The 17,978-nt window shown below is 51.9% G+C and overlaps 1 protein-coding gene across 1 annotated transcript; it reads left to right on the top strand.

The window, feature by feature from the left end:
- Positions 1-4,876: 4,876 nt before the first annotated feature.
- On the top strand, positions 4,877-14,503 carry LOC101682147 (arpin). The gene is made up of 6 exons (XM_004763739.2): positions 4,877-5,146; positions 6,427-6,502; positions 9,076-9,208; positions 12,091-12,297; positions 12,673-12,836; positions 13,771-14,503. Exons 1-6 carry the CDS (start codon positions 5,055-5,057, stop codon positions 13,777-13,779), a joined length of 681 nt encoding a protein of 226 aa, XP_004763796.1. The 5' UTR covers positions 4,877-5,054; the 3' UTR covers positions 13,780-14,503.
- Positions 14,504-17,978: the final 3,475 nt, after the last annotated feature.

The following is a 17,978-nucleotide window of genomic DNA, read 5'->3' on the forward strand; positions in this document are numbered from 1 at the left end:
TCTGCTGTGGGCTACCCCGAACCTCTCATCTTCTTTCCTGCAGGATTTCCACTGTTGCTCATACAAAGCTGGCCCATTCCATCTTTCTCATAATTCTTTTTGCCCCCAGACCATCCCATGCCATAGACATCCCATCTCCCAGCTGAGTCACCTCCTACCCACACTTCGCCCCGCTGAACCACAGATGAAAACCCCAGGAAATCTGATGCCTCTTTGTGCTAACGGTGACCGCCACCCACTTTCCATAACAAGAGTCCTTGTTGCCAACAGACCTATAGGCAATTCAATGTCACAATCTTACGCCCAGAGTCTTCTCCTAAGGGCCACCCTTGGGACCAATGGTCTTTGGAGGCAAGTGTTGAGATGCAGCCTCGAGGTAAGGCGCGGAGGATTGTTGCTGTGTGAAGTATGCTGGTACCCAAGCAGGGCGGGTCATCACCGAGAGGCCAGGACAGGACGGGTCAAAGGCCCTTGAGGCGTGTAAGGACCAGAGGCTCTGATGTGGTATGAAGAGATGTCTGATACAAAGGCACACCATAGATTTTCTTTCCCAACAAGGCTTGTCCTATTTGCATTTATTGATGTAATGTGATGGATAGGTTTAGTTCTCCTTCTGGCATCTTATTTTATATTACGCTGTCTCTCTTCGCTGCTTCTTTTGTTTTGCATCTTTTGCTCTGCGGTGTGTATGTGTTTTCTTCAGGTGATTTCACTGCATCACTCTCTTTCTTCCGGAACCAGCAGACTTTGTCAAGAAAAGATGTGTCAGATATGCTAAGATGTGTTGTGATGCATAAAGCCTGAGACCACACACGTGGGCGCTTCTCGCCGGTTTTACTGTTGTCTATTTCTGTTGCACAGAAATCCTGGTGAATTCCATTTTGCCCCATGCACACCAAATAGGACAAAAGGGTCGTGGGTTTATAACGACATGGGCAGCTTTAGCGAGAACATTCCTGAGAAAACTTCCATCTTGACTAGGGTTAATAAGACCCAGTCCTCTGCTTATGGTTTCCCCTGTCTGGTGAGTGGGAGGAGCTTCTGTGCACCAGCTTCTCATTCTTCATGTTCTACAGTTTGTTCCTTCTCCTCTCCGCATGGGGGCTCAGTGCGAGGCGCTGCGGCACACATTTCTGCTGCGATGGGATCCCTGGTTCTGCCCCTTCGAGCCCTCCCCTGGGTGAGTCGGCCCAGAGGCTGGTGGGGCCCTCCTGTACCAGGACAGCTTGCAAAAACTTAATGATAGCGGGAAAGACTACAGACCCCATAAATCTATCCCACAAAACCCAAACTAAACATATCTCGTGTCAACCGTTCTCTCATTCCAGTCCTTTCCAATACCATCTGACATGAGGCGAGGGAAAATTCAGGCAAAAAAAAAAAAAAAAAAAAGATACTGGTCTTGAGGCGGCTCAGTTGGTGAAGCATCTGCTTTCAGCAAAGGTCGTGATCCTGGGGTCCTGGGATCGAGTCCCGCTTTTCCCTCCACCCACCCCTGCCCCCGACTTGTGCGTGGGCACACACACACACACACACTCTCTCTCTCTCTCTCAAATAAATAAATAAAATCTTAAAGAAAAAAGATACTGGTCTTAACTGACTGTACCCAAAACTGCTCTGTGAAAAATCTGCAAAAGCATATGCCCCTATGAAACATGATTTGGGGTCCTCAACCCTGTCCTTTAAAGGGACTGTTGAACTGAGGGGCCCAAAGCTTAAGCTGTCTCCATGTTGTACCTCATGGTTTATAATTTAATGTAGAAACATCAATCACCTACAAATAGGTGTAAGGAAGTCCAACATAGTTCTGGTCTTTTCCCCATGATGACTGGTGTTCTTTAGGAAATACCAAAACCTTTAAAAAAATGTCTTCTTGTTTTTTTAGCTTCCTGTCTTGCTGGTGCCTGGTCTACCAGTTGTACTAATGGGGTACTGATGGAGCCCAGAAAGCAAGAGATTCCTCTTCCCAAGAAAGGATTTACAGCAGCTCTGTTCCATCGAACTTTCTGCAATGAAGGAAGTGTCCTGTGTCTGTTCTGTCCAAGGTGGTAGCCATTAGCCACATGTTGCTAGTTATGAAGCCCTTGAAATGTGCCTGGTGAGACTGAATAACTGAATCCGACTTAGGTTTAATGAATTAAAACTAAAATGAAAATAGCCACATGTAGCTGGTAGCTGCCACGTAAGGCAGTAGAGATTTGAAGCCACCAGAGTTGGAAGTTGATAGAAAGAGGAGGAGATGGGGGGGCACCCCATCCACATGGCTGCAACCAGCCTGAGGTTTTTTGCTTGCTTGTTTGTTCATTTTTTAAAAGATTTTATTTATTTGACAGACATAGATCACAGGTAGGCAGAAAGGCGGGCAGAGAGAGAGGAGGAAACAGGTTCCCCGCTGAGCAGAGAGCCCGATGCGGGGCTCAATCCCATGAGACCATGACCCAAGCTGAAGGCAGAGGCTTTAACTCACTGAGCCACCCAGGCACCCCTTTTGTTTGTTTTTCAAACTATTTTATTGAGGCATAATTGACGTGCAAATTGTTGTACATATCTAATGCATACAACTTGAGTTTGGCGATAAGTACACACCCAAAAAACTATTCACCACGATCTATGCCATAAACATACCTATTGTCTCCAAAATTTATTTATTACTATTATTTTTTTATGTGTCTTATAAGAACAATTAACATAAGATTTACCCTCTTAGGGATGCCTGGGGGCTCAGTCGGTTAAGCAGCTGCCTTTGGCTCACGTCTTGATCCCAGGGTCCTGGGACAGAGCCCTGTATCAGGCAGGCTCTCTGCTCAGCGGGGAACCTTCTTCCTCCTCTTTGCCTGCCTCTCTGCCTACGTGTGATCTCTGTCTGTCAAATAAGTAAATAAAATCTTTTAAAAAATTAAAAAAAAATTTATTCTTATAGTAAATTTTTAAATATATAAATCAGTCTTCACTCTAGGCACTACACTGTGCAGTAGAATCTCTAGGTCTTTATTCATCTTGTATACCTGAAACTTTGCACCCCTTTGACTTCTGCCTCCCCCATTTCCGGCTCCCCCCACCCCCTCACAACCACTATTCTATTCTCTGCTTCTGTGAGTGTGACTATTTTAGATCCTCCATGTAAATGAGATCATGCACTGTTGTCGTTGGGTTGTCTGATTTCTTTCACTTCCGGGTTCATCCTTGTTGCAAATGGCAGGACTTCCTTCTTTTTTAAAAGGCTGAATACAAGTCAATTGTATGTGCATGCTACATTTCCCCGCTTCTATCCATTGGTGAACCTTTAGATGGCTTCCCCGTCTTGGCTATTGTGAACCACGCAGCAAGGAACATGGGAGGGCAGGCATCCGTTTGAGATCCTGGCTTCAGTTCCTTTGGATGTACACCCAGACGTGTGATTGCTAGATAATATGGTAGTTCTATTTTTAATTTCTTGAAAAAATTTTATTGTTTTCCACAGTGGTTATACCAGTTTACATTCCTACCAACAGTGTATCAATTGCTAATACTTACCTTTTGTCTTTTTGATACCAGCCCTCCTAACAGGTGTGAGATGCTACCTCATTGTGGTTTTGGTTTGCATTTCCCTGAGGATTAGTGATGCGGAGCAGATTTTCATGTACCTGTTCACCATGTGTATGTGTATGTCTTCTTTGGAGAAATATCGATACAGTTCCTTTGCCCATCTTTTAATTGGGTTATTTGGGGATTTGCTATTAAGTTGTAGGAGTTTCTTATATCAGCCAGGGGAGTTTTGAACAGAGAAAGCCCAGAGATAGTTCTGCTCAGAGCCCACTAGGGTTCTTGTCCTTCTCTCTCAGACTTTCTGGAACAGCCACGTAGGCCAGACTGAGGAGGAAGCAGGGGAGCTAACGAATCTGTTTGACACAGTGCCTAGGACCCATGAAAATATTTTAGTTTCTTTAAAAAACTAGAAGAAAAAAGGAATTTTTAGACTGAAAAAAATGTTTTAATATATAATATTAATATATTCATCTTTATGTCAACCCACACATAAATATATATATATATATATATATATATATATATAATTTTTTTTTTTTTAATCAAGGAGCCCTTGAAAACAAAAGGGCGTAGGACCCACCAAAGTCTTAACGTGCGTTGCGGGGAAAGGGTGCTTCCTCCACCATTGAGCTCATCTTGGACTCCCACATATCTCCCAGGCCACCTCCCCTTTTGGATGCTCCCCCAGAGACCACAGATGAATTCCATGAATGGGTCTAAGAGAACCCAGGCTCTCCAGCAATCCCAGGGTCGGAACAGACTCCTGCCCCCAGGCTTGGAAAATGCCCCTCTCTGCTTTTACGTACTTAGGCAGGGGGAGTGGGGCGCTGGGGAGGGATTCAAGAGCTGTGGGGGAAGGCAGAGAGGGGAAATGCTCTGTGCTAGAGTGAGTTTACGAAGCCGAACCGGTACCACCCCTGGGATACCGACCCCGTAGACAAAAAAGAATGGGCTCAGAGAGGTCGAGACACTTGCTCATGCTTGCGCAGCTGGGGTTCAAGCCTCAGTATGACACCCAAGCACTGATCCCTGGAACCCCTTCCCCAGCCAATGTGGGACCTTGGGCAGAGCACGAAGAGCCTCTTCTGTGCTGACCATCCTGCCATCCCTGAAGACTGTACCCTTTACTCCATTCCTGCTCCTTCCAGAGCAGATCCTGTAGGATCTCTGGGCCTTAATTTCCCCTTTATTGGGACGCGCGTTGGGACGGGGTCTCCCTATAGGAACAAGGAAGGCAGGGAAAGAGGAGGACTTGGCTCCCTCCCCCCCCCCGCCCCGCCCACAAAGAGGCCCCAACTGCGGGTCTTCCCGGAAGCCCACCTCCCCGCGCGCGCCGTCCCGCGGCAGGAATTGGGCTCGGCCCCTTTAAGTCCCGCCAGGGCCAGCCGGGCCCAGACCGCGCCCTTCCCGGATCCGCGCCTGGGAATCGCTGCCCCGCGCGCGCCCCCCCGCGCTCCCCCGCGCCGCGTCCGAGACTCCGCGCGCTGCCCGGGAGCGCCAGGCCTGCGGGCGCCGCGGCCGAGCGCGTCATGAGCCGCATCTACCACGACTGCGCCCTCCGGAACAAGGCGGTGCGGAGCGCGCGGCTGCCGGGGGCCTGGGACCCCGCCGCGCACCAGGGGTAGGCCGCTGTGCCCCCGCCTCCCCGACCCCCGGGGCCGGTTCGTCCCCCGCGTGGAACCCGGGCTCCGGGCTTGGGGAGGGGACTGTGGTCCGGGTGCGGGGGGATAGGAAAGGCAGATATGGCCATAGCTACCCCACGACTCGCACCCCGGCGCTCCCCTCCGCCCTGCAGCCGGAGCGCACCCCCTAAAACACAGATCGGCTTCAAACTCCCCGCTGATCCCCCATATCCTTCCCGACCCTCAAAAGCACCGACCTTTGGCTCAACCCCTCCCTGGCCGCGGCTGTGAACTCTTAACCACTTGCCTCGGCGCCCTGCCTGCAGGCCTTGGCACAGGCCGGCCCACTTCCCGCCCCTGCAGGGAGCACGTCGTGCAGGGACCCCAGGAGCGCGGGGCAGTTGGCATGGCCGTGGGACGGCCGTGCCTGCCTGGTGGCGCGTGGGGGCTCCGGATGGGGAAGGGGTGGCTGTCGTCACCCGCACTGGAGAGGTTATGAGAACAAATGGACCCTTCCATTTGCAGTTAGAAACACAAGACTTTGGAGGTGAGGCGATGGGTAGGGTAAGCCAAGTAGAGCGAGTTTCCATTTTCATCCCCATCCTTTCGTGTCCCCATCCCTCTCCCATTTCTGTGGCTCTAAAAAGGGAAGCCTCCGGTTCTTTTATGAAAACTAGAAGAGGGAAGCGGCAATCTAGTTCCTCTTGGGCTAGTCATGGAACTTCTAAGCTTGGATTTTCCCAACTCTAGGTGAGGAGAAGAATAGAAAGTACTTTAAGACAGGTGGGGGGAAAAAACCCAAATAGTTGAAAAAGAGACTCTATAGCAGCTTAGATCCCTTCCTCAAATTTGGCTTAATAGAAAAGTAAAATCCTTTATATTGAGTAAGCACTTAATAGTATATAAACCCCTTCACTTACATGATCTTATGCTGTGGTCATCACAGAAGCAGAGTGAGGTGGCTGTTACTCTCCCATTTTCTAGCTAAGAAGACTGAGGCTGTACATTACAGTAAACCCTTGGGGGAGGGGCCACAGCTTGGTCTTGCAGCCTGAGGCTGTCCCCCCCCCACCCTCTGCGCTGCGTCCCAGCCTTTGGGGCCCTCCGGGGAATGGAGGACCTGTTCAGTACCAGGCCTACTTGGGGGCCAGGCGACTAGGAGACACTTGTGGGCCCTGCTACAGTCCCAGTGCAGGCCCCGCCGACCTGGGCCATTGAACTTGTGGTTCTTCCCTGATGACTGACAGAAGCGGATCCCTTCTTTCTCTCTCATCCCCAGGGGAAACGGCGTTCTGCTGGAGGGAGAACTGGTCGATGTGTCTCGCCACAGCATCTTGGACGCCCGTGACAGGAAGGTGAGGATGCTTGCTGGGGGACACCAGCAGGGACTCGCTTCCTGGTCCTCAGCCACCAAGCCATCTCCCTGTGCTCGGCTCTGCCAGTGCGCAGAGTTGGGGTGCAGCTCATTCCTGGAGGGGCTCATGAGGCAGGTGGGGGGGGTGAGTGGGGAGATAGCAGCCCAAAGGGGCCACTGGGTGGAAAGGGGCCAACTGGGACTGTGCTAGGCAGAGGACAGAGGGCAGGACCTGGGCTCTTGCTGATAAGACAGAGCAGCCCTAACCCCATTGGGGCTGGGATTGGGAGGGTGGGAGCAGAAACGGTGAGGTGACTGGTTCAGGGCTGAGGCTGTGGGTGCTGTGTGGCCGGAAGGCGCTGTGAAGAGGGCCTGTCACCTTCTGTTTAGAGCGCTGGGAGCCTTACTGGCTGCGCAGGATGAGTGGCTCTTTATTCTGGGAGGGCTGAGGGCCCAGATTTCTGGCTTCTGGTCTGGCGGTTCCCACTGCCCTGGGGCCTAATGGACAAGGGGAGAGCGGGTTAGCAGCCTGTGTGGGTGTGAGCGGCCGGCAGTGACCTTCCCCTTTCTGAGTACCACGTCTGTTCCTGGGAGGCTGCGTGTCCTTGGAACTTTTGGGAATTGCATTATTTTAAATGTACTGGTGGAATTTGCTATTAGAAGGACCCTTGAAGTTCTCCCTCTGCAAAGCGGTGAATCTCTTGGCGCGGTCCTGCTCTTCTTTGAGCACCACTGTGTGTGGCTGGGCACTTTGGAAGTCTGGGTTTCTAGGACGTCCTTGTGCGTACAGGTGGGGACACTGGGGTGGGGGATGGGTTGCTGTGTGAGGGGCCTTTGTCCAGCCTACAGTCTGCGTGGTCAACCCTGTGGGGGGCTTCAGCTCCCAAGTCCTGATACCTTCTTCCCTTGCCCTCTCACGTCCCTGGGGTCATGCCCTCTGTCACCACGCCATCTCAGGTGTGCTCACACACACCTCTGCTGCTTGCGGGTGTCGCTTTCCCGAGCACTAGATCTGAATTTCCGCCCCCTTTCATAGAGCCCCGCTCTCGTGTGCTCACCACTTCATTTCTTGATCCCTAAAGCCAAGCTCATCTCAGTGCCCCCAAGGCAGGCCAGAGGCCTGGTGCTGCTCAGCACCTGTTGCTGTCCTGTGGCCCTGGGGAGAGCCGCCGCTCCCCCACCCCCTCCTCAGTGTGCAAGTCAGGAGGGTGGACAACCAATCCAGAGCCCCCAGCCCCCCATCCAACAGAAAGTGGATGGAGCCTTGCAAAGCCAGTGCTAGTTCACTCCAGCCTGTTATGGGGCTCTCTTAGCCCTGCCCAAGCTCGGCCCTCTCAGCTCCCCCGCCCCATGATAAGGCAATACACCTCCCAGCTGCTGGCCACAGGCCTGCAAACCTGCACTGTCTCTTCCTCCCCTCTCCCCCAGGCGAGCTGTGCCTGGTCCTATTGGCCTCCTCCCTTGACCATGCCTTCCCCTGCCCTTCCCTTCCTCTTTCCACGGGCCTCGGGTGAGCGTCAGGAACTTAGCCTGTCCTCCTCAAACCTTGCACCCGCGCCTCCTGCCTTCGGGCTGCCCCCAACGCTCGTCCTTGCCCTGCTGCTGGCCCGTTTCCCGAAAGACCTCTCTTAGGATCTCGCTGCCGCTCAGAAACCTTCGAGGATTCCTTCTTGTCTACCAGATCAAGTCCAAGCTCTGAATACCAACGCAGGGCCCATCGTGAACTGATGCTACTTGTGTTCTCAGCCTGGATACTCGTGAGGCCCCTGCATTCCCCATGTCACTCAGACACACACAAGGGACCTTGACTTTGATTTCATACCGGTCCCAGGCTTTGAATAGTCTCCCTTCACCCTTCTTCCCCCGCAGTCCTAGGATCTCCCCCTCTTCGAGACCTTGCCTTTTCTGTTTTTCCTGGGAGGTGGATTCCTCTTCTCTAGTCTCGGGGCGGGGGGGGGGGTGTCATCTGCCTGTTTGGCTTAGAGCCGCTGGCAAGCGGTGTTGACAGCACCCTCCATGTTTTCCACCGTGCTGCCTCCTCTGTCATCTCCTTGAACCTTTGCAACATTCCTGAAAGTAGACAGTGCGTTGTCCCCATGCCACAGGGGAAACTGAGGCTGGGAGGGACTTGCCCCAGGTCCCATATGTGTTGGAAGAGGCACTGTGGCTGCCCTCACTCAGAACTCCCTTACAGTGCCCTTTCCATGACACTTGGGTTTTTCACTCCCGCGTTGCAGTATTTGGGGTCCTTGTCGCTTGGGTTATGGTTTTTTGTCTGTGTTTTCTGTCTCTGGCTGGGTGGAGACCCTGGGGTCAGGCCTGGGGCCTGCCATCTCACAGCTGTCTGCGTGGTTCATTTTGTATTGCAGGTGCTGGGCTAAGCACATGATTAGATAAATGAATGACTATGGGGGGGGGTGGCATCTGCCCAAGCTTGAGCATCTTTCAGCGCTGAGGTGGGATTCAGGATAGAGGAAGAGGTTGGGGGGCGGTTTGCCGTGGAGCCCTGTGGGGAGTGTGTGTGTTGGAGGTCGGTGGGAGGGAAGCAGCCCCCCACTCTCTTTCTGGCTCCAGGAGCGCTACTACGTGCTGTACATCAGGCCCAGTCGCATCCATCGCCGGAAGTTCGACCCCAAGGGAAATGAAGTTGAGCCCAACTTCAGCGCCACCAGGAAGGTCAACACGGGCTTCCTCATGTCGTCCTACAGTAGGTATCCTCCATCATTCCTCCCTCAGGGCCTCCTGAGCCTGCGGCCTTTCTGTGTCTCTAGGGGGTCCCTTGGCCCTAGTGAGTGTCTTCTCAGTGTGGCTGGCCTTGAAGCCCATGTCTGGCCTGAGCCCCTGGCTGGACTCCTTCCTGCCCCCACTTTCACTCAGAGGATCCCTAGGGCCCCACCTCAATCCTGACGGCCTGGCTGGCCTCCCACCTCCCGCCGACTCCTGGAGTCTGGCAGAGTCGTCCGTGTACCGTGTATTCTGGGCTCTCGCTGCCTTCGTGCCCAGGCTCCATTTTCCTGCCCCAATTCCCTTGGGATTCTTAGGCCCTTTGTGACTTCATTCCTCTTTCCAGTTTTGGCTCTACAAGGACGTCTTTGCCGTCTGGCCCTGTGGAAGAAGGTTTCAAGGTGGAATGAGCATCCATCTATCCGTCCCTCTGTCCGTTTACTCATTCATGCTCTCAGTTGTCCGTTCATTCTCTGATTATTTAACGAGCATCTGTGCTGGACCAGGCCCTGAGCCTCGTGTGGAGCTGCCTGTTCGTCCCTGGACGAACATGACTCAGACCTGCACTCGAGATGTCCTCAGTCTGGTAGCGGAGATGGACGGGTCCGGGACTGGAGCCCAGGCAGGCACGGTCAGGGGCTGCCCTGGAGCAGGGGACAGCAGGACCAAATGCTGAAGGAAAAGCAGGAGTTAGCAGGGTGCCAGGGCTGGGAAGGGCGTTTCAGGAGGGGGCTGTGTACCAAGGCATGCTGGAAGCTGGGGGCCCCTGATGCAGGGGGAGGAGAAGCAGCTAAGGAGGCAGGGGCCAGGTCGAGAAGGGCCCCAGAAGGGACACTCACTCAAGGGTTCAGGGGAACCCCATCATGAGTAGTTTTAAGTAGGAGAGCGACATGATTAGAACGCTTTTTAACAGTCCCCGAGGGGAGACCAACAGGCCTGTTAGGAGGCTGTGGTGGCTGGATTAAGGGCCTGTGGGTAGGGATGGAGAGACTGGACAGATTGGAGACAGAGGAGGGACCGTGGCCTCAGTGCTTGGAGACAAGGAGAGTGAAGGAGGAATCAGGGGCGACCCCCGGGTTTGGGCTTGGCTGCAGGTGTGGGGAGAAGCGTTCTCTCTGTGACCTGTGGTCGCAGTTTCAGGTAGAGGGGCCTGCCAGTGCACTGGGGCCTTGGGGCCACAGTTCTAGAACGCAGGAAGCAGGCTGGGTTGGAGGCACATGTTCAGAAGTTGGTACGCATTGCTGGTCCTGAAGCTAGGAAAGTGGATGGAGGTGCCCAGGAGGCCGTCTTGGGGAAGAGCGACCTGGAGAACAGGGAAGGAGCCTGTGAAGGGCAGGAGAGGGACCCCTGCAGAGGCCAGGGTTGGGGGGAAGCCTATGTGTCTCTGAGGCCCAGTGAAGGTGGGGGTGAGGTAGTGATGAGGTCAGGTGCTGTCTCAGCCCCAGGAAAGTGGGGGCCACTGAGCCTCCAGTGGGCTCACAGTGAAGAGCTCCCAGTGACCCTAGTCGGGGTGGGGGTAGGGGCTTCTGAAGTAGTGGGTGTCAAAGGCAGAATTCAGGAGAGCATTGAGGAAAGATCTGGTAGGGAGAAGGAGAGCCCGGTCCCCGAGGAGGGGGAGTGGGTGGGATCCGGAGCCCAGATCTGGGGGAGCTGGCTAGAGGCCGGAGGGGGACTCGTGGTCCTTTGAGATGGGAACCGAAGGGAGGAGGAGAGGTTTCACGTGCTTATCAGTAGATTGACAGGCAGGTGGTATTAGGGGGTTCTTGGGAAGTGGAGGTGAGGTGGTTTGGTTCCTCAGGGACGTTGAGCAGAGCAAGGGCTGAGGAGTAGGGAGCAGTTCGAAAGCCCTTAGTGGGAGTGAGGTATGTGGGGGAACCCCAGAAAGCGTTCCTGATGTTCCTGACGGAGCTTGGAGGTTTTACACCCTGAGTGGAACAGTGTGGGCTCCTTGGGCCAGCTGGCTGCTCTCTCCAGCCGAGCCCTGCCCTCATCTGTGAGCGTCTTTTGGCGTGGAGAGGGCCACTTGCGGGACAGTTTTGGGTTGCTGAGCTGGGGGGTGGCTCTGCACACCTTTGTGAGGTCTCAGGGCCTTGCAGGTCCTCACTTCTCAGTCTGGGACACCGCTGCCCACCCCCCACGCCCTGGTCCCCAACCCGGGATTTCCAGATTTGGGACATTCGGGGCTGGCAGGTGAGCCTGTGGGAATTCTCCCTGAACCTCGAGCTTTGCCGGGACTGGGATGAGCAGGCCAAGGGGGAGGACGGGCATCGCCACGGTTGGCTACTCATTCCAGCAGCTCCAGCCCTACCAGGAGCCCCCGAGAGCCAGGAGAGGACCCCGGCTCATCACTGCGGCCTCCGTGGGGAGGCACGTGTGGAGGCTTTGCATCCTGCCTCTTCCCCTGACTAGCTGTGTGACCTTGGGCAACTCACCTGACCTCTCTAAGTCTTCGTTTTTTCCTGTGTCAAAAAGGCATAATTAAGACATTTACTTGCATTGAGGGTTTCCCGCATGCCAGGCACTGTGCTGACTGCTTTCGTGTTACTTCATGTACACCTCACGTCAGCCCTAGCAGGTGGGTACGGTTTTTATCCCCACCTGTCAGGCCCAGGGAGGTTAAGTCACCTGCCCGAGCTCACATGGCTTGCAAACAGATCGGCACCAGGCAGCCTGGCTCCGGGGCCCATGCCCATATCTCCTCTGCCAGGAAGCCCTCGGTGAGTCCCGGCACTATGGGGATGCGAAGCCTTTGCTTCAGGTGGTTCCATGTGTGTAGAGCCCTCCAGCCTCACCTGGTTCCCAAAAGGTCCTCCTGCGTGCTTGCCACTCCAGCAGTAACGACCTTCTCGTGCTGTGTGCCTACAGAGGTGGAGGCGATGGGGGACACCGACAGGCTCACGCTCGAGGCCCTGAAGGCACTGGTGCAAAAGCCAGAGCTGCTTGCGCTGACAGAGAGCCTTACCCCCGACCAGACAGTGGCGTTCTGGATGCCCGAGTCAGAGATGGAGGCCTTGGAGCTGGAGCTGGGGGCCGGGGTACGGCTGAAAACGCGAGGCGACGGCCCCTTCCTGGGTGAGCATGTTCCTGTGGCCTATAGAGGCTCCTGGCCTCCTGTCTGAGGCTCCCCTACCCCTCCTGCTCAGAGCTCATGGGAGCAGGCCAGGTCTGCTTAGTCCTGAGGTCTGTTCCTAAGTGTCTGGACAAGTGCCCTGGGGCCAACAGCCTAAACACTCTGGATCCTGGGGGAGCCACCCCATCCTGTGGTTCCTGTGGGTGATGTCTCCTTTCTAGCATCAGAGATCACACTCAGGGCCTCCCCGAGGGCACCCAGGTCTGAGAGAACAGTGGTTTAACCCGGGCCTAGGGGACCCCAGCAGATCAGGCCAGCCCCCAATGTTGTTTCCAAAATAGGGAGATGGGGCCATTCAACTTCTTCCCTTCTTTCAGAGTCCTTAGCCAAACTTGAGGCTGGAACAGTGACCAAGTGTAATTTTGCTGGTGATGGAAAGACAGGGGCATCCTGGACAGACAACATTATGGCGCAGAAGTCTTCGGCAGGAGCCATGGAGGAGACCCGAGAGCAGGGGGACGGTGCTGAGGACGAGGAGTGGGTAGGTCCTGAGCGATAACCGTGGGCCCGGCGTTGGTACAGTTTATCTCTCGACAGGAATTTTGTCTGTAGGGGCTGAGGTTGGGTGTAGGACAAGGACAGGGCAACGTGCATTGTATGCCCCCAGCTTTGGTGGAATTCTACAGGATTCCCAAGACTGAGTCAGCCTCAGGAAAATTATTTTCAAGGAGTGAAGGGTGACCACTTGAGACCTTTCTTTTTTGGTGGGTCTGAGCTGTGCCAGTCTACAAGAAAGTCCCAAAGATTAATAAAAGCAAGGGAGGGAAAAAATGGACCATGGAGGGGAACCAATGAAACCTAATGCCGTTGGATCTCCAAACATTTTCACTTCAAGTGAATACATTAGCCATGTTGTGGCAGCTGAGCTGAATGAGCTTTTTTTTTTTTTTCCCTCCTTCATTCTGGGCTCCCTGCCCAAAGTGGCTAAAAGATGGCTGGCTTGGTCCTCACTAGGTTGGTGTGTGTGTGTGTGTGTGTGTGTGCGCACACACATGTGTGCCAAAGATCAGCCCCCTAGTTGATCTTCAGTCCATCCACAGTGGATGTGTTTTTCTGAAGCTTATTTCACCTGAAGATTTGAATTGATGTCAAAAGGCCCCAAACTGAACACTTAAAACAAAGTCCCAGGAAGATGGGCTATTTATCTAGGTGATGCTGATAATGACATTTGCTGGAAAAAGCAGGGAAGGAAGAATGGAGGGTCTGGATTCCTCTTTGTCCTAATAAAGTGAGTCTCGGAATGAAACATGATCGGAGCTGCCAGGCCAGCTCCCTGGTCTGCTTGAACAAGGTGAAGCCAAGAAAGGTGGCTGAGGGCTCCACTGGTATCCCTCAGTGGGACCCTTGTTGGTCTGTGACTTGTAGAAGACTTTTATGAAATGCACTTTGTTCACTTCTCTTCCCTTAACCCCTAGGATGACTGAGGTGAGTGGGCGTGAAGTGTCTCTGAGGCCACCAGCGCTGCTGAGACTATGATCTGTCAACATCTACTCTGGAGTTCAAGGGAGCGGTCCACTAAGTCTTCCATGGTTCTTCCTCCAGCTGCCCCAGAATACTCTTGGAATAAGCACTGCTAAAGTCAAATCCATGACCGTGACATGACCAATGTCGCCCCATGCTGTGGCTCCTGGAGGGGCCCTCCCTGGATGTGAGTCTAGATCTCCTAGACCTTTCCACTGTGGCCCCTTGCCCTGAATGGCAGCCTTGTTTCTAGGCAGGCAGTGGAAATGAACTTGGTCTTGGTGTACACTTGGGGAATGTCCCTCATCTGCATGCTTTCCCCTGTCCTTGTATATCCTGCCTTCCTCCCACACCTGCCCCCTACCACCAGGGCTCGGAGCTGTAGCCTTTGCTCTTCTGTTCAAACCTCCTGGTTCCCTCTATGCCCTTTTCCTTCCCCAGAGCTGCCAGCTCTTTATTCATCCTCGGGTTCTCTGCAACATTGCGGGGCTTCCTGTCTCCTGACCTCCCCTGGCTGCTGTCTGATGGGGATGCTGTTCTCAGGGAGGCCTAGAGTCTTCCCAGGTGTGGCTGGTTGGTCCCCACCTTGCAGGCTCACTCTGCCAGGCCACATTTTGATAACACCTTTGTCGCTATTGTTTTGTACTTTGAGAACTTTTTATGAGTGAGTAAACCTTCAGAAAAGGGTTCCTGTGCATTGACTGGTTCGTGTCAGGTGTCAACAGTCTTCCAGCTGAGCAATGATCCTATAAGAAGGAAGCTGAGTCTTTTTGATCATGAACATCCCCTTGCTGGGTACTGTTCCCGCACTCAGATCTGAGACGGGATGTGGAGTCAAATGGGGCAGAGACTTGGTGACATTCGGATCCTGCTGCCTCGGGGACAAGATAGGGGGGTGGTGAACTAACAATTATTGAGTCCCCTAATATGTCAAACACAGCACTAGATGCTTTCCATGACGGTAACTTAGCCACTGACCTGCTTCCCGGTACGAGCACCCATATCCCCCGTTTTTCAAAAGTTTATGTTATAACACTTGGCTTTTATGAAAGACCTACCTTAGTACCTGTTTTTTCTAACCAAAAGAAATCTGCAGGGGGTTTTCATTTCTGTGATAATAAGGCCAAAAAAAAAGAAAACAGCATTCAGCATTTGTTTCCCAGGGAGCCATTACAGAGACAGTGTGCACCCCAAGTGGTGAGAGGGACCCCACCCATCTCCTTCCCCGGGAACTGTACCCAAGCATCAAGCCCCCAGAGCTTTGAACTGTGTTTGGGAGCATCTGTGCTTTACTGCAATGGATTTTGTGCACGTGTTAGCAAGATGTGCCCTAAGGTTTCAGAAAAGCCTAAGAGAACGCTCATTTCCCCATGGAAATTAATGGTGAGTGCTTCCTCACTGCCTCTCGTAGGGTTCGTGGGAATACTGTACTTTTTTGATAGTGGGGGAAACCTGTACTTGCTGAGTGCTTGCAACCTCTTACTTAACTGTCCCAACAATCCCGGGAGGTATGTGAGATTATTCCCATTTTTAAATTTTTTATGATTTTGAAGCTTAGAGGCTCCATCGTAGTATATAGAGGAGAGAGGAATTTCAACCCAGGCAGTCCGATTTCAAACTCTGTAATCTTCACTGGGTGATTCTGCTTCCACATGTATACTACAGGGGAGGAAAGGGGCTTTGGAGAGGTTAAGGCAATTTCCCCAGAGTCACAGCCAATAAGTGGCACAGCCAGGATTCAAATCCAGGACTGTGGAAAGCCAAGCTTGTGTTCTCTACCTGCCCCCGCCCATCCACCATCCTTTGCTTCTTGACCTACAGAAGGACCTTGGACACGGGGGCCAGAGGAGTCCTGGCCCTGTGAAGTGGGGTTATATCCTTAGATGTTAGGGAACTTGCCTAAACCCTTGACTGCTGATCTGTCCAGGCTGAAATCAGTTCCACTGGTATTAGCCGTTGAGCAGGTAATATTATGCTTCCCGAACTTATTATCATGGTTCCAATTTTCGTTTACCTTCTTGCATATTTGAGCCTGGGCTTGACAATATGGCTGTGAGGCTTGGGATTCACGCTTCAGTGAGGCCACCTGAAGTCACGGGTTACTGGTCTGCTCACGGATCTCTTCTGTTCTTGTCGCCCTTTTCTTAGTTTAGATCCCTGTGACCTCTCACCTCGACAATTATAGGAGCTGCCTCCCTGGTGTCCTGTGTCTGAATGGGGCTGGCTGGGTGTTGAGCATGCTGGGATCTCAGTCATGGGGGTGGCCAGGGAAGCAGTTAAGCAGCAGGAGGACTGGAGATACTGACTGGGAGTAGAGACACCCAGTGAGCGCATCCTGCTGCCCATAGCATTAGGGCCAAAGGGTATGGCAAGGTCATACAGGCAGGTCACCATTCCATAAAAGGAGGTCCAGTGTGTCAGTGGGGGAAGCCCTGGACAAAAAATGGGCAGGAGAAAGGTGAAGGAAGGAAGGAAGGAGAGAAGGAGAGAAGGACCGTGGGATGGAGAAAGGTAAAGGCCTTTGTGGCCGGAGCTCAGAGAACGGGTGGAGATGTTGGAGATGATGCAGGACCTCAGGCATGGTATTTTTAGCATGTTAAGTATTTTAGGACTTTATCCTTAACTTCCTGGAAGCCACTGATTCTGGGGAGAGTGGTACAATTTGATTTGTTTCTATCAAAGATCATTTTTTTTAAAGATTTTATTTATTTATTTAACAGACAGAGATCACAAGTAGGCAGAGAGGCAGGTAGAGAGAGAGGAAGAGGGAAGCAGGCTCCCTGCTGAGCAGAGAGCCTGATGCGGGACTCGATCCCAGGACCCTGAGATCATGACCTGAGCCGAAGGCAGAGGCTTTAACCCACTGAGCCACCCAGGTACCCCTATCAAAGATCATTTGACTGCAGAGAAGCTGAAGGCAATGAGCCCAACTGGGAGACTGCCTTAATTGTCACAGTGAGAGGCTAGATAGAGTGTGTAGCGAGGGGAGTGGAGATGGAAAGAAGTCCAGGTAGATGGAGGAGAAAAGGGACTTTCCAGCAAGACATGAGCACCTGAAAAGCCATGGAGGTGGGGGTGGGGCCTGCTCCTGGAATATTGTGTCCTTGGTTGTTATACCATACCTACCCATAAAACTTGATAATCCTTTTTCAATTAATGTTATATAATCACTTCCCATGTTGCTACAGAGTCTTCATAACCATTGTTTTTTAAGATTGACTGCCACTTAGCAGCTCTATCATTGTCCAATTTTGGGGTAATTAATTGACTCCTACTTGGAGCTAATATAATTAACGTGTCAATAAGTTCTAGATTATGTAGTTCCCTAAATCTCACTCATACACCGTCCCTGTCCTGCACCCCCACCATATTTTTGTATCTTGGGGTTATTTCTTTAGAGTCCGATTCCCAGGAGTCAGATTACCGGGAATCTAGGAGTCTTCTGCAAAAGTTTTTTTAGATTGTCAAATTGCTTTCCAAAAGGGTTGTTCTGAGTTATAATTTCACCAGCACTATAGGAGAGGGCCTTTTCCATGCTACCTTTGCCAGAATTGGGTGTAATAACATTTGAAAAATGGTATTTGATAAGGTAAAACAATACTTTAAAGTTAATAATTTGCGATTAGCTTTTCTCCCCCATTGATAGTGAGCTTAAAGATTCTTTCCATGTTCATTACCTAGATATAGTTCCTCTTTGCTTAGTCAGTTTCTTTACCTATTGATACACTGAAGGTGGAGGTCTTTTCTGTTATTTATATTTTAAATATAACAACTTACCATATTTTATCAACTTGTTTTTAAAAAAATTGATTTTTTTACAAAAATAAAATCTTTATATGGATACATCTGTTGACTTTTTGTAATTTTTTTATTGCTTCTAGGTTTATATTCTCCTTTCAGATGTTAGATACTCGGTTTCAGTTCTTTCATTTTGGTTATTACCTGGCTTCACAGTTAAGTCCTTAATCGACTCTGCCTTTAATTTGTGAAAGGGTAGGAAGTGAGATAACTAAATAGCTTATTTTCAAATTATTAACCAGTTATCCCAATACAGTTATTGGCTTCCTTCCCACTCTCAAGTTACGATGTCTCCTACATCACATATTAAAGTTATTTTATACTTAAATTATTATTCTATTTCAATGTCTCCCTATAGTGACAA

This window comes from Mustela putorius, unplaced genomic scaffold (genome assembly GCF_011764305.1).
Source record: "Mustela putorius furo isolate JIRA1106 unplaced genomic scaffold, ASM1176430v1.1 tig00003875_pilon_pilon_pilon, whole genome shotgun sequence".
NCBI classification, from domain to species: domain Eukaryota; kingdom Metazoa; phylum Chordata; class Mammalia; order Carnivora; family Mustelidae; genus Mustela; species Mustela putorius.

What these genes read in the sequence shown, in the direction of transcription:
- LOC101682147 (XM_004763739.2), top strand. Translation starts at nt 5,055, where the DNA reads ATGAGCCGCATCTACCACGACTGCGCCCTCCGGAACAAGGCGGTGCGG. An exon ending in GACCCCGCCGCGCACCAGGG is followed by an intron (nt 5,147 to 6,426) that starts GTAGGCCGCTGT and finishes TCTCATCCCCAG; the next exon opens with GGGAAACGGCGTTCTGCTGG. An exon ending in AGGCGACGGCCCCTTCCTGG is followed by an intron (nt 12,298 to 12,672) that starts GTGAGCATGTTC and finishes CCCTTCTTTCAG; the next exon opens with AGTCCTTAGCCAAACTTGAG.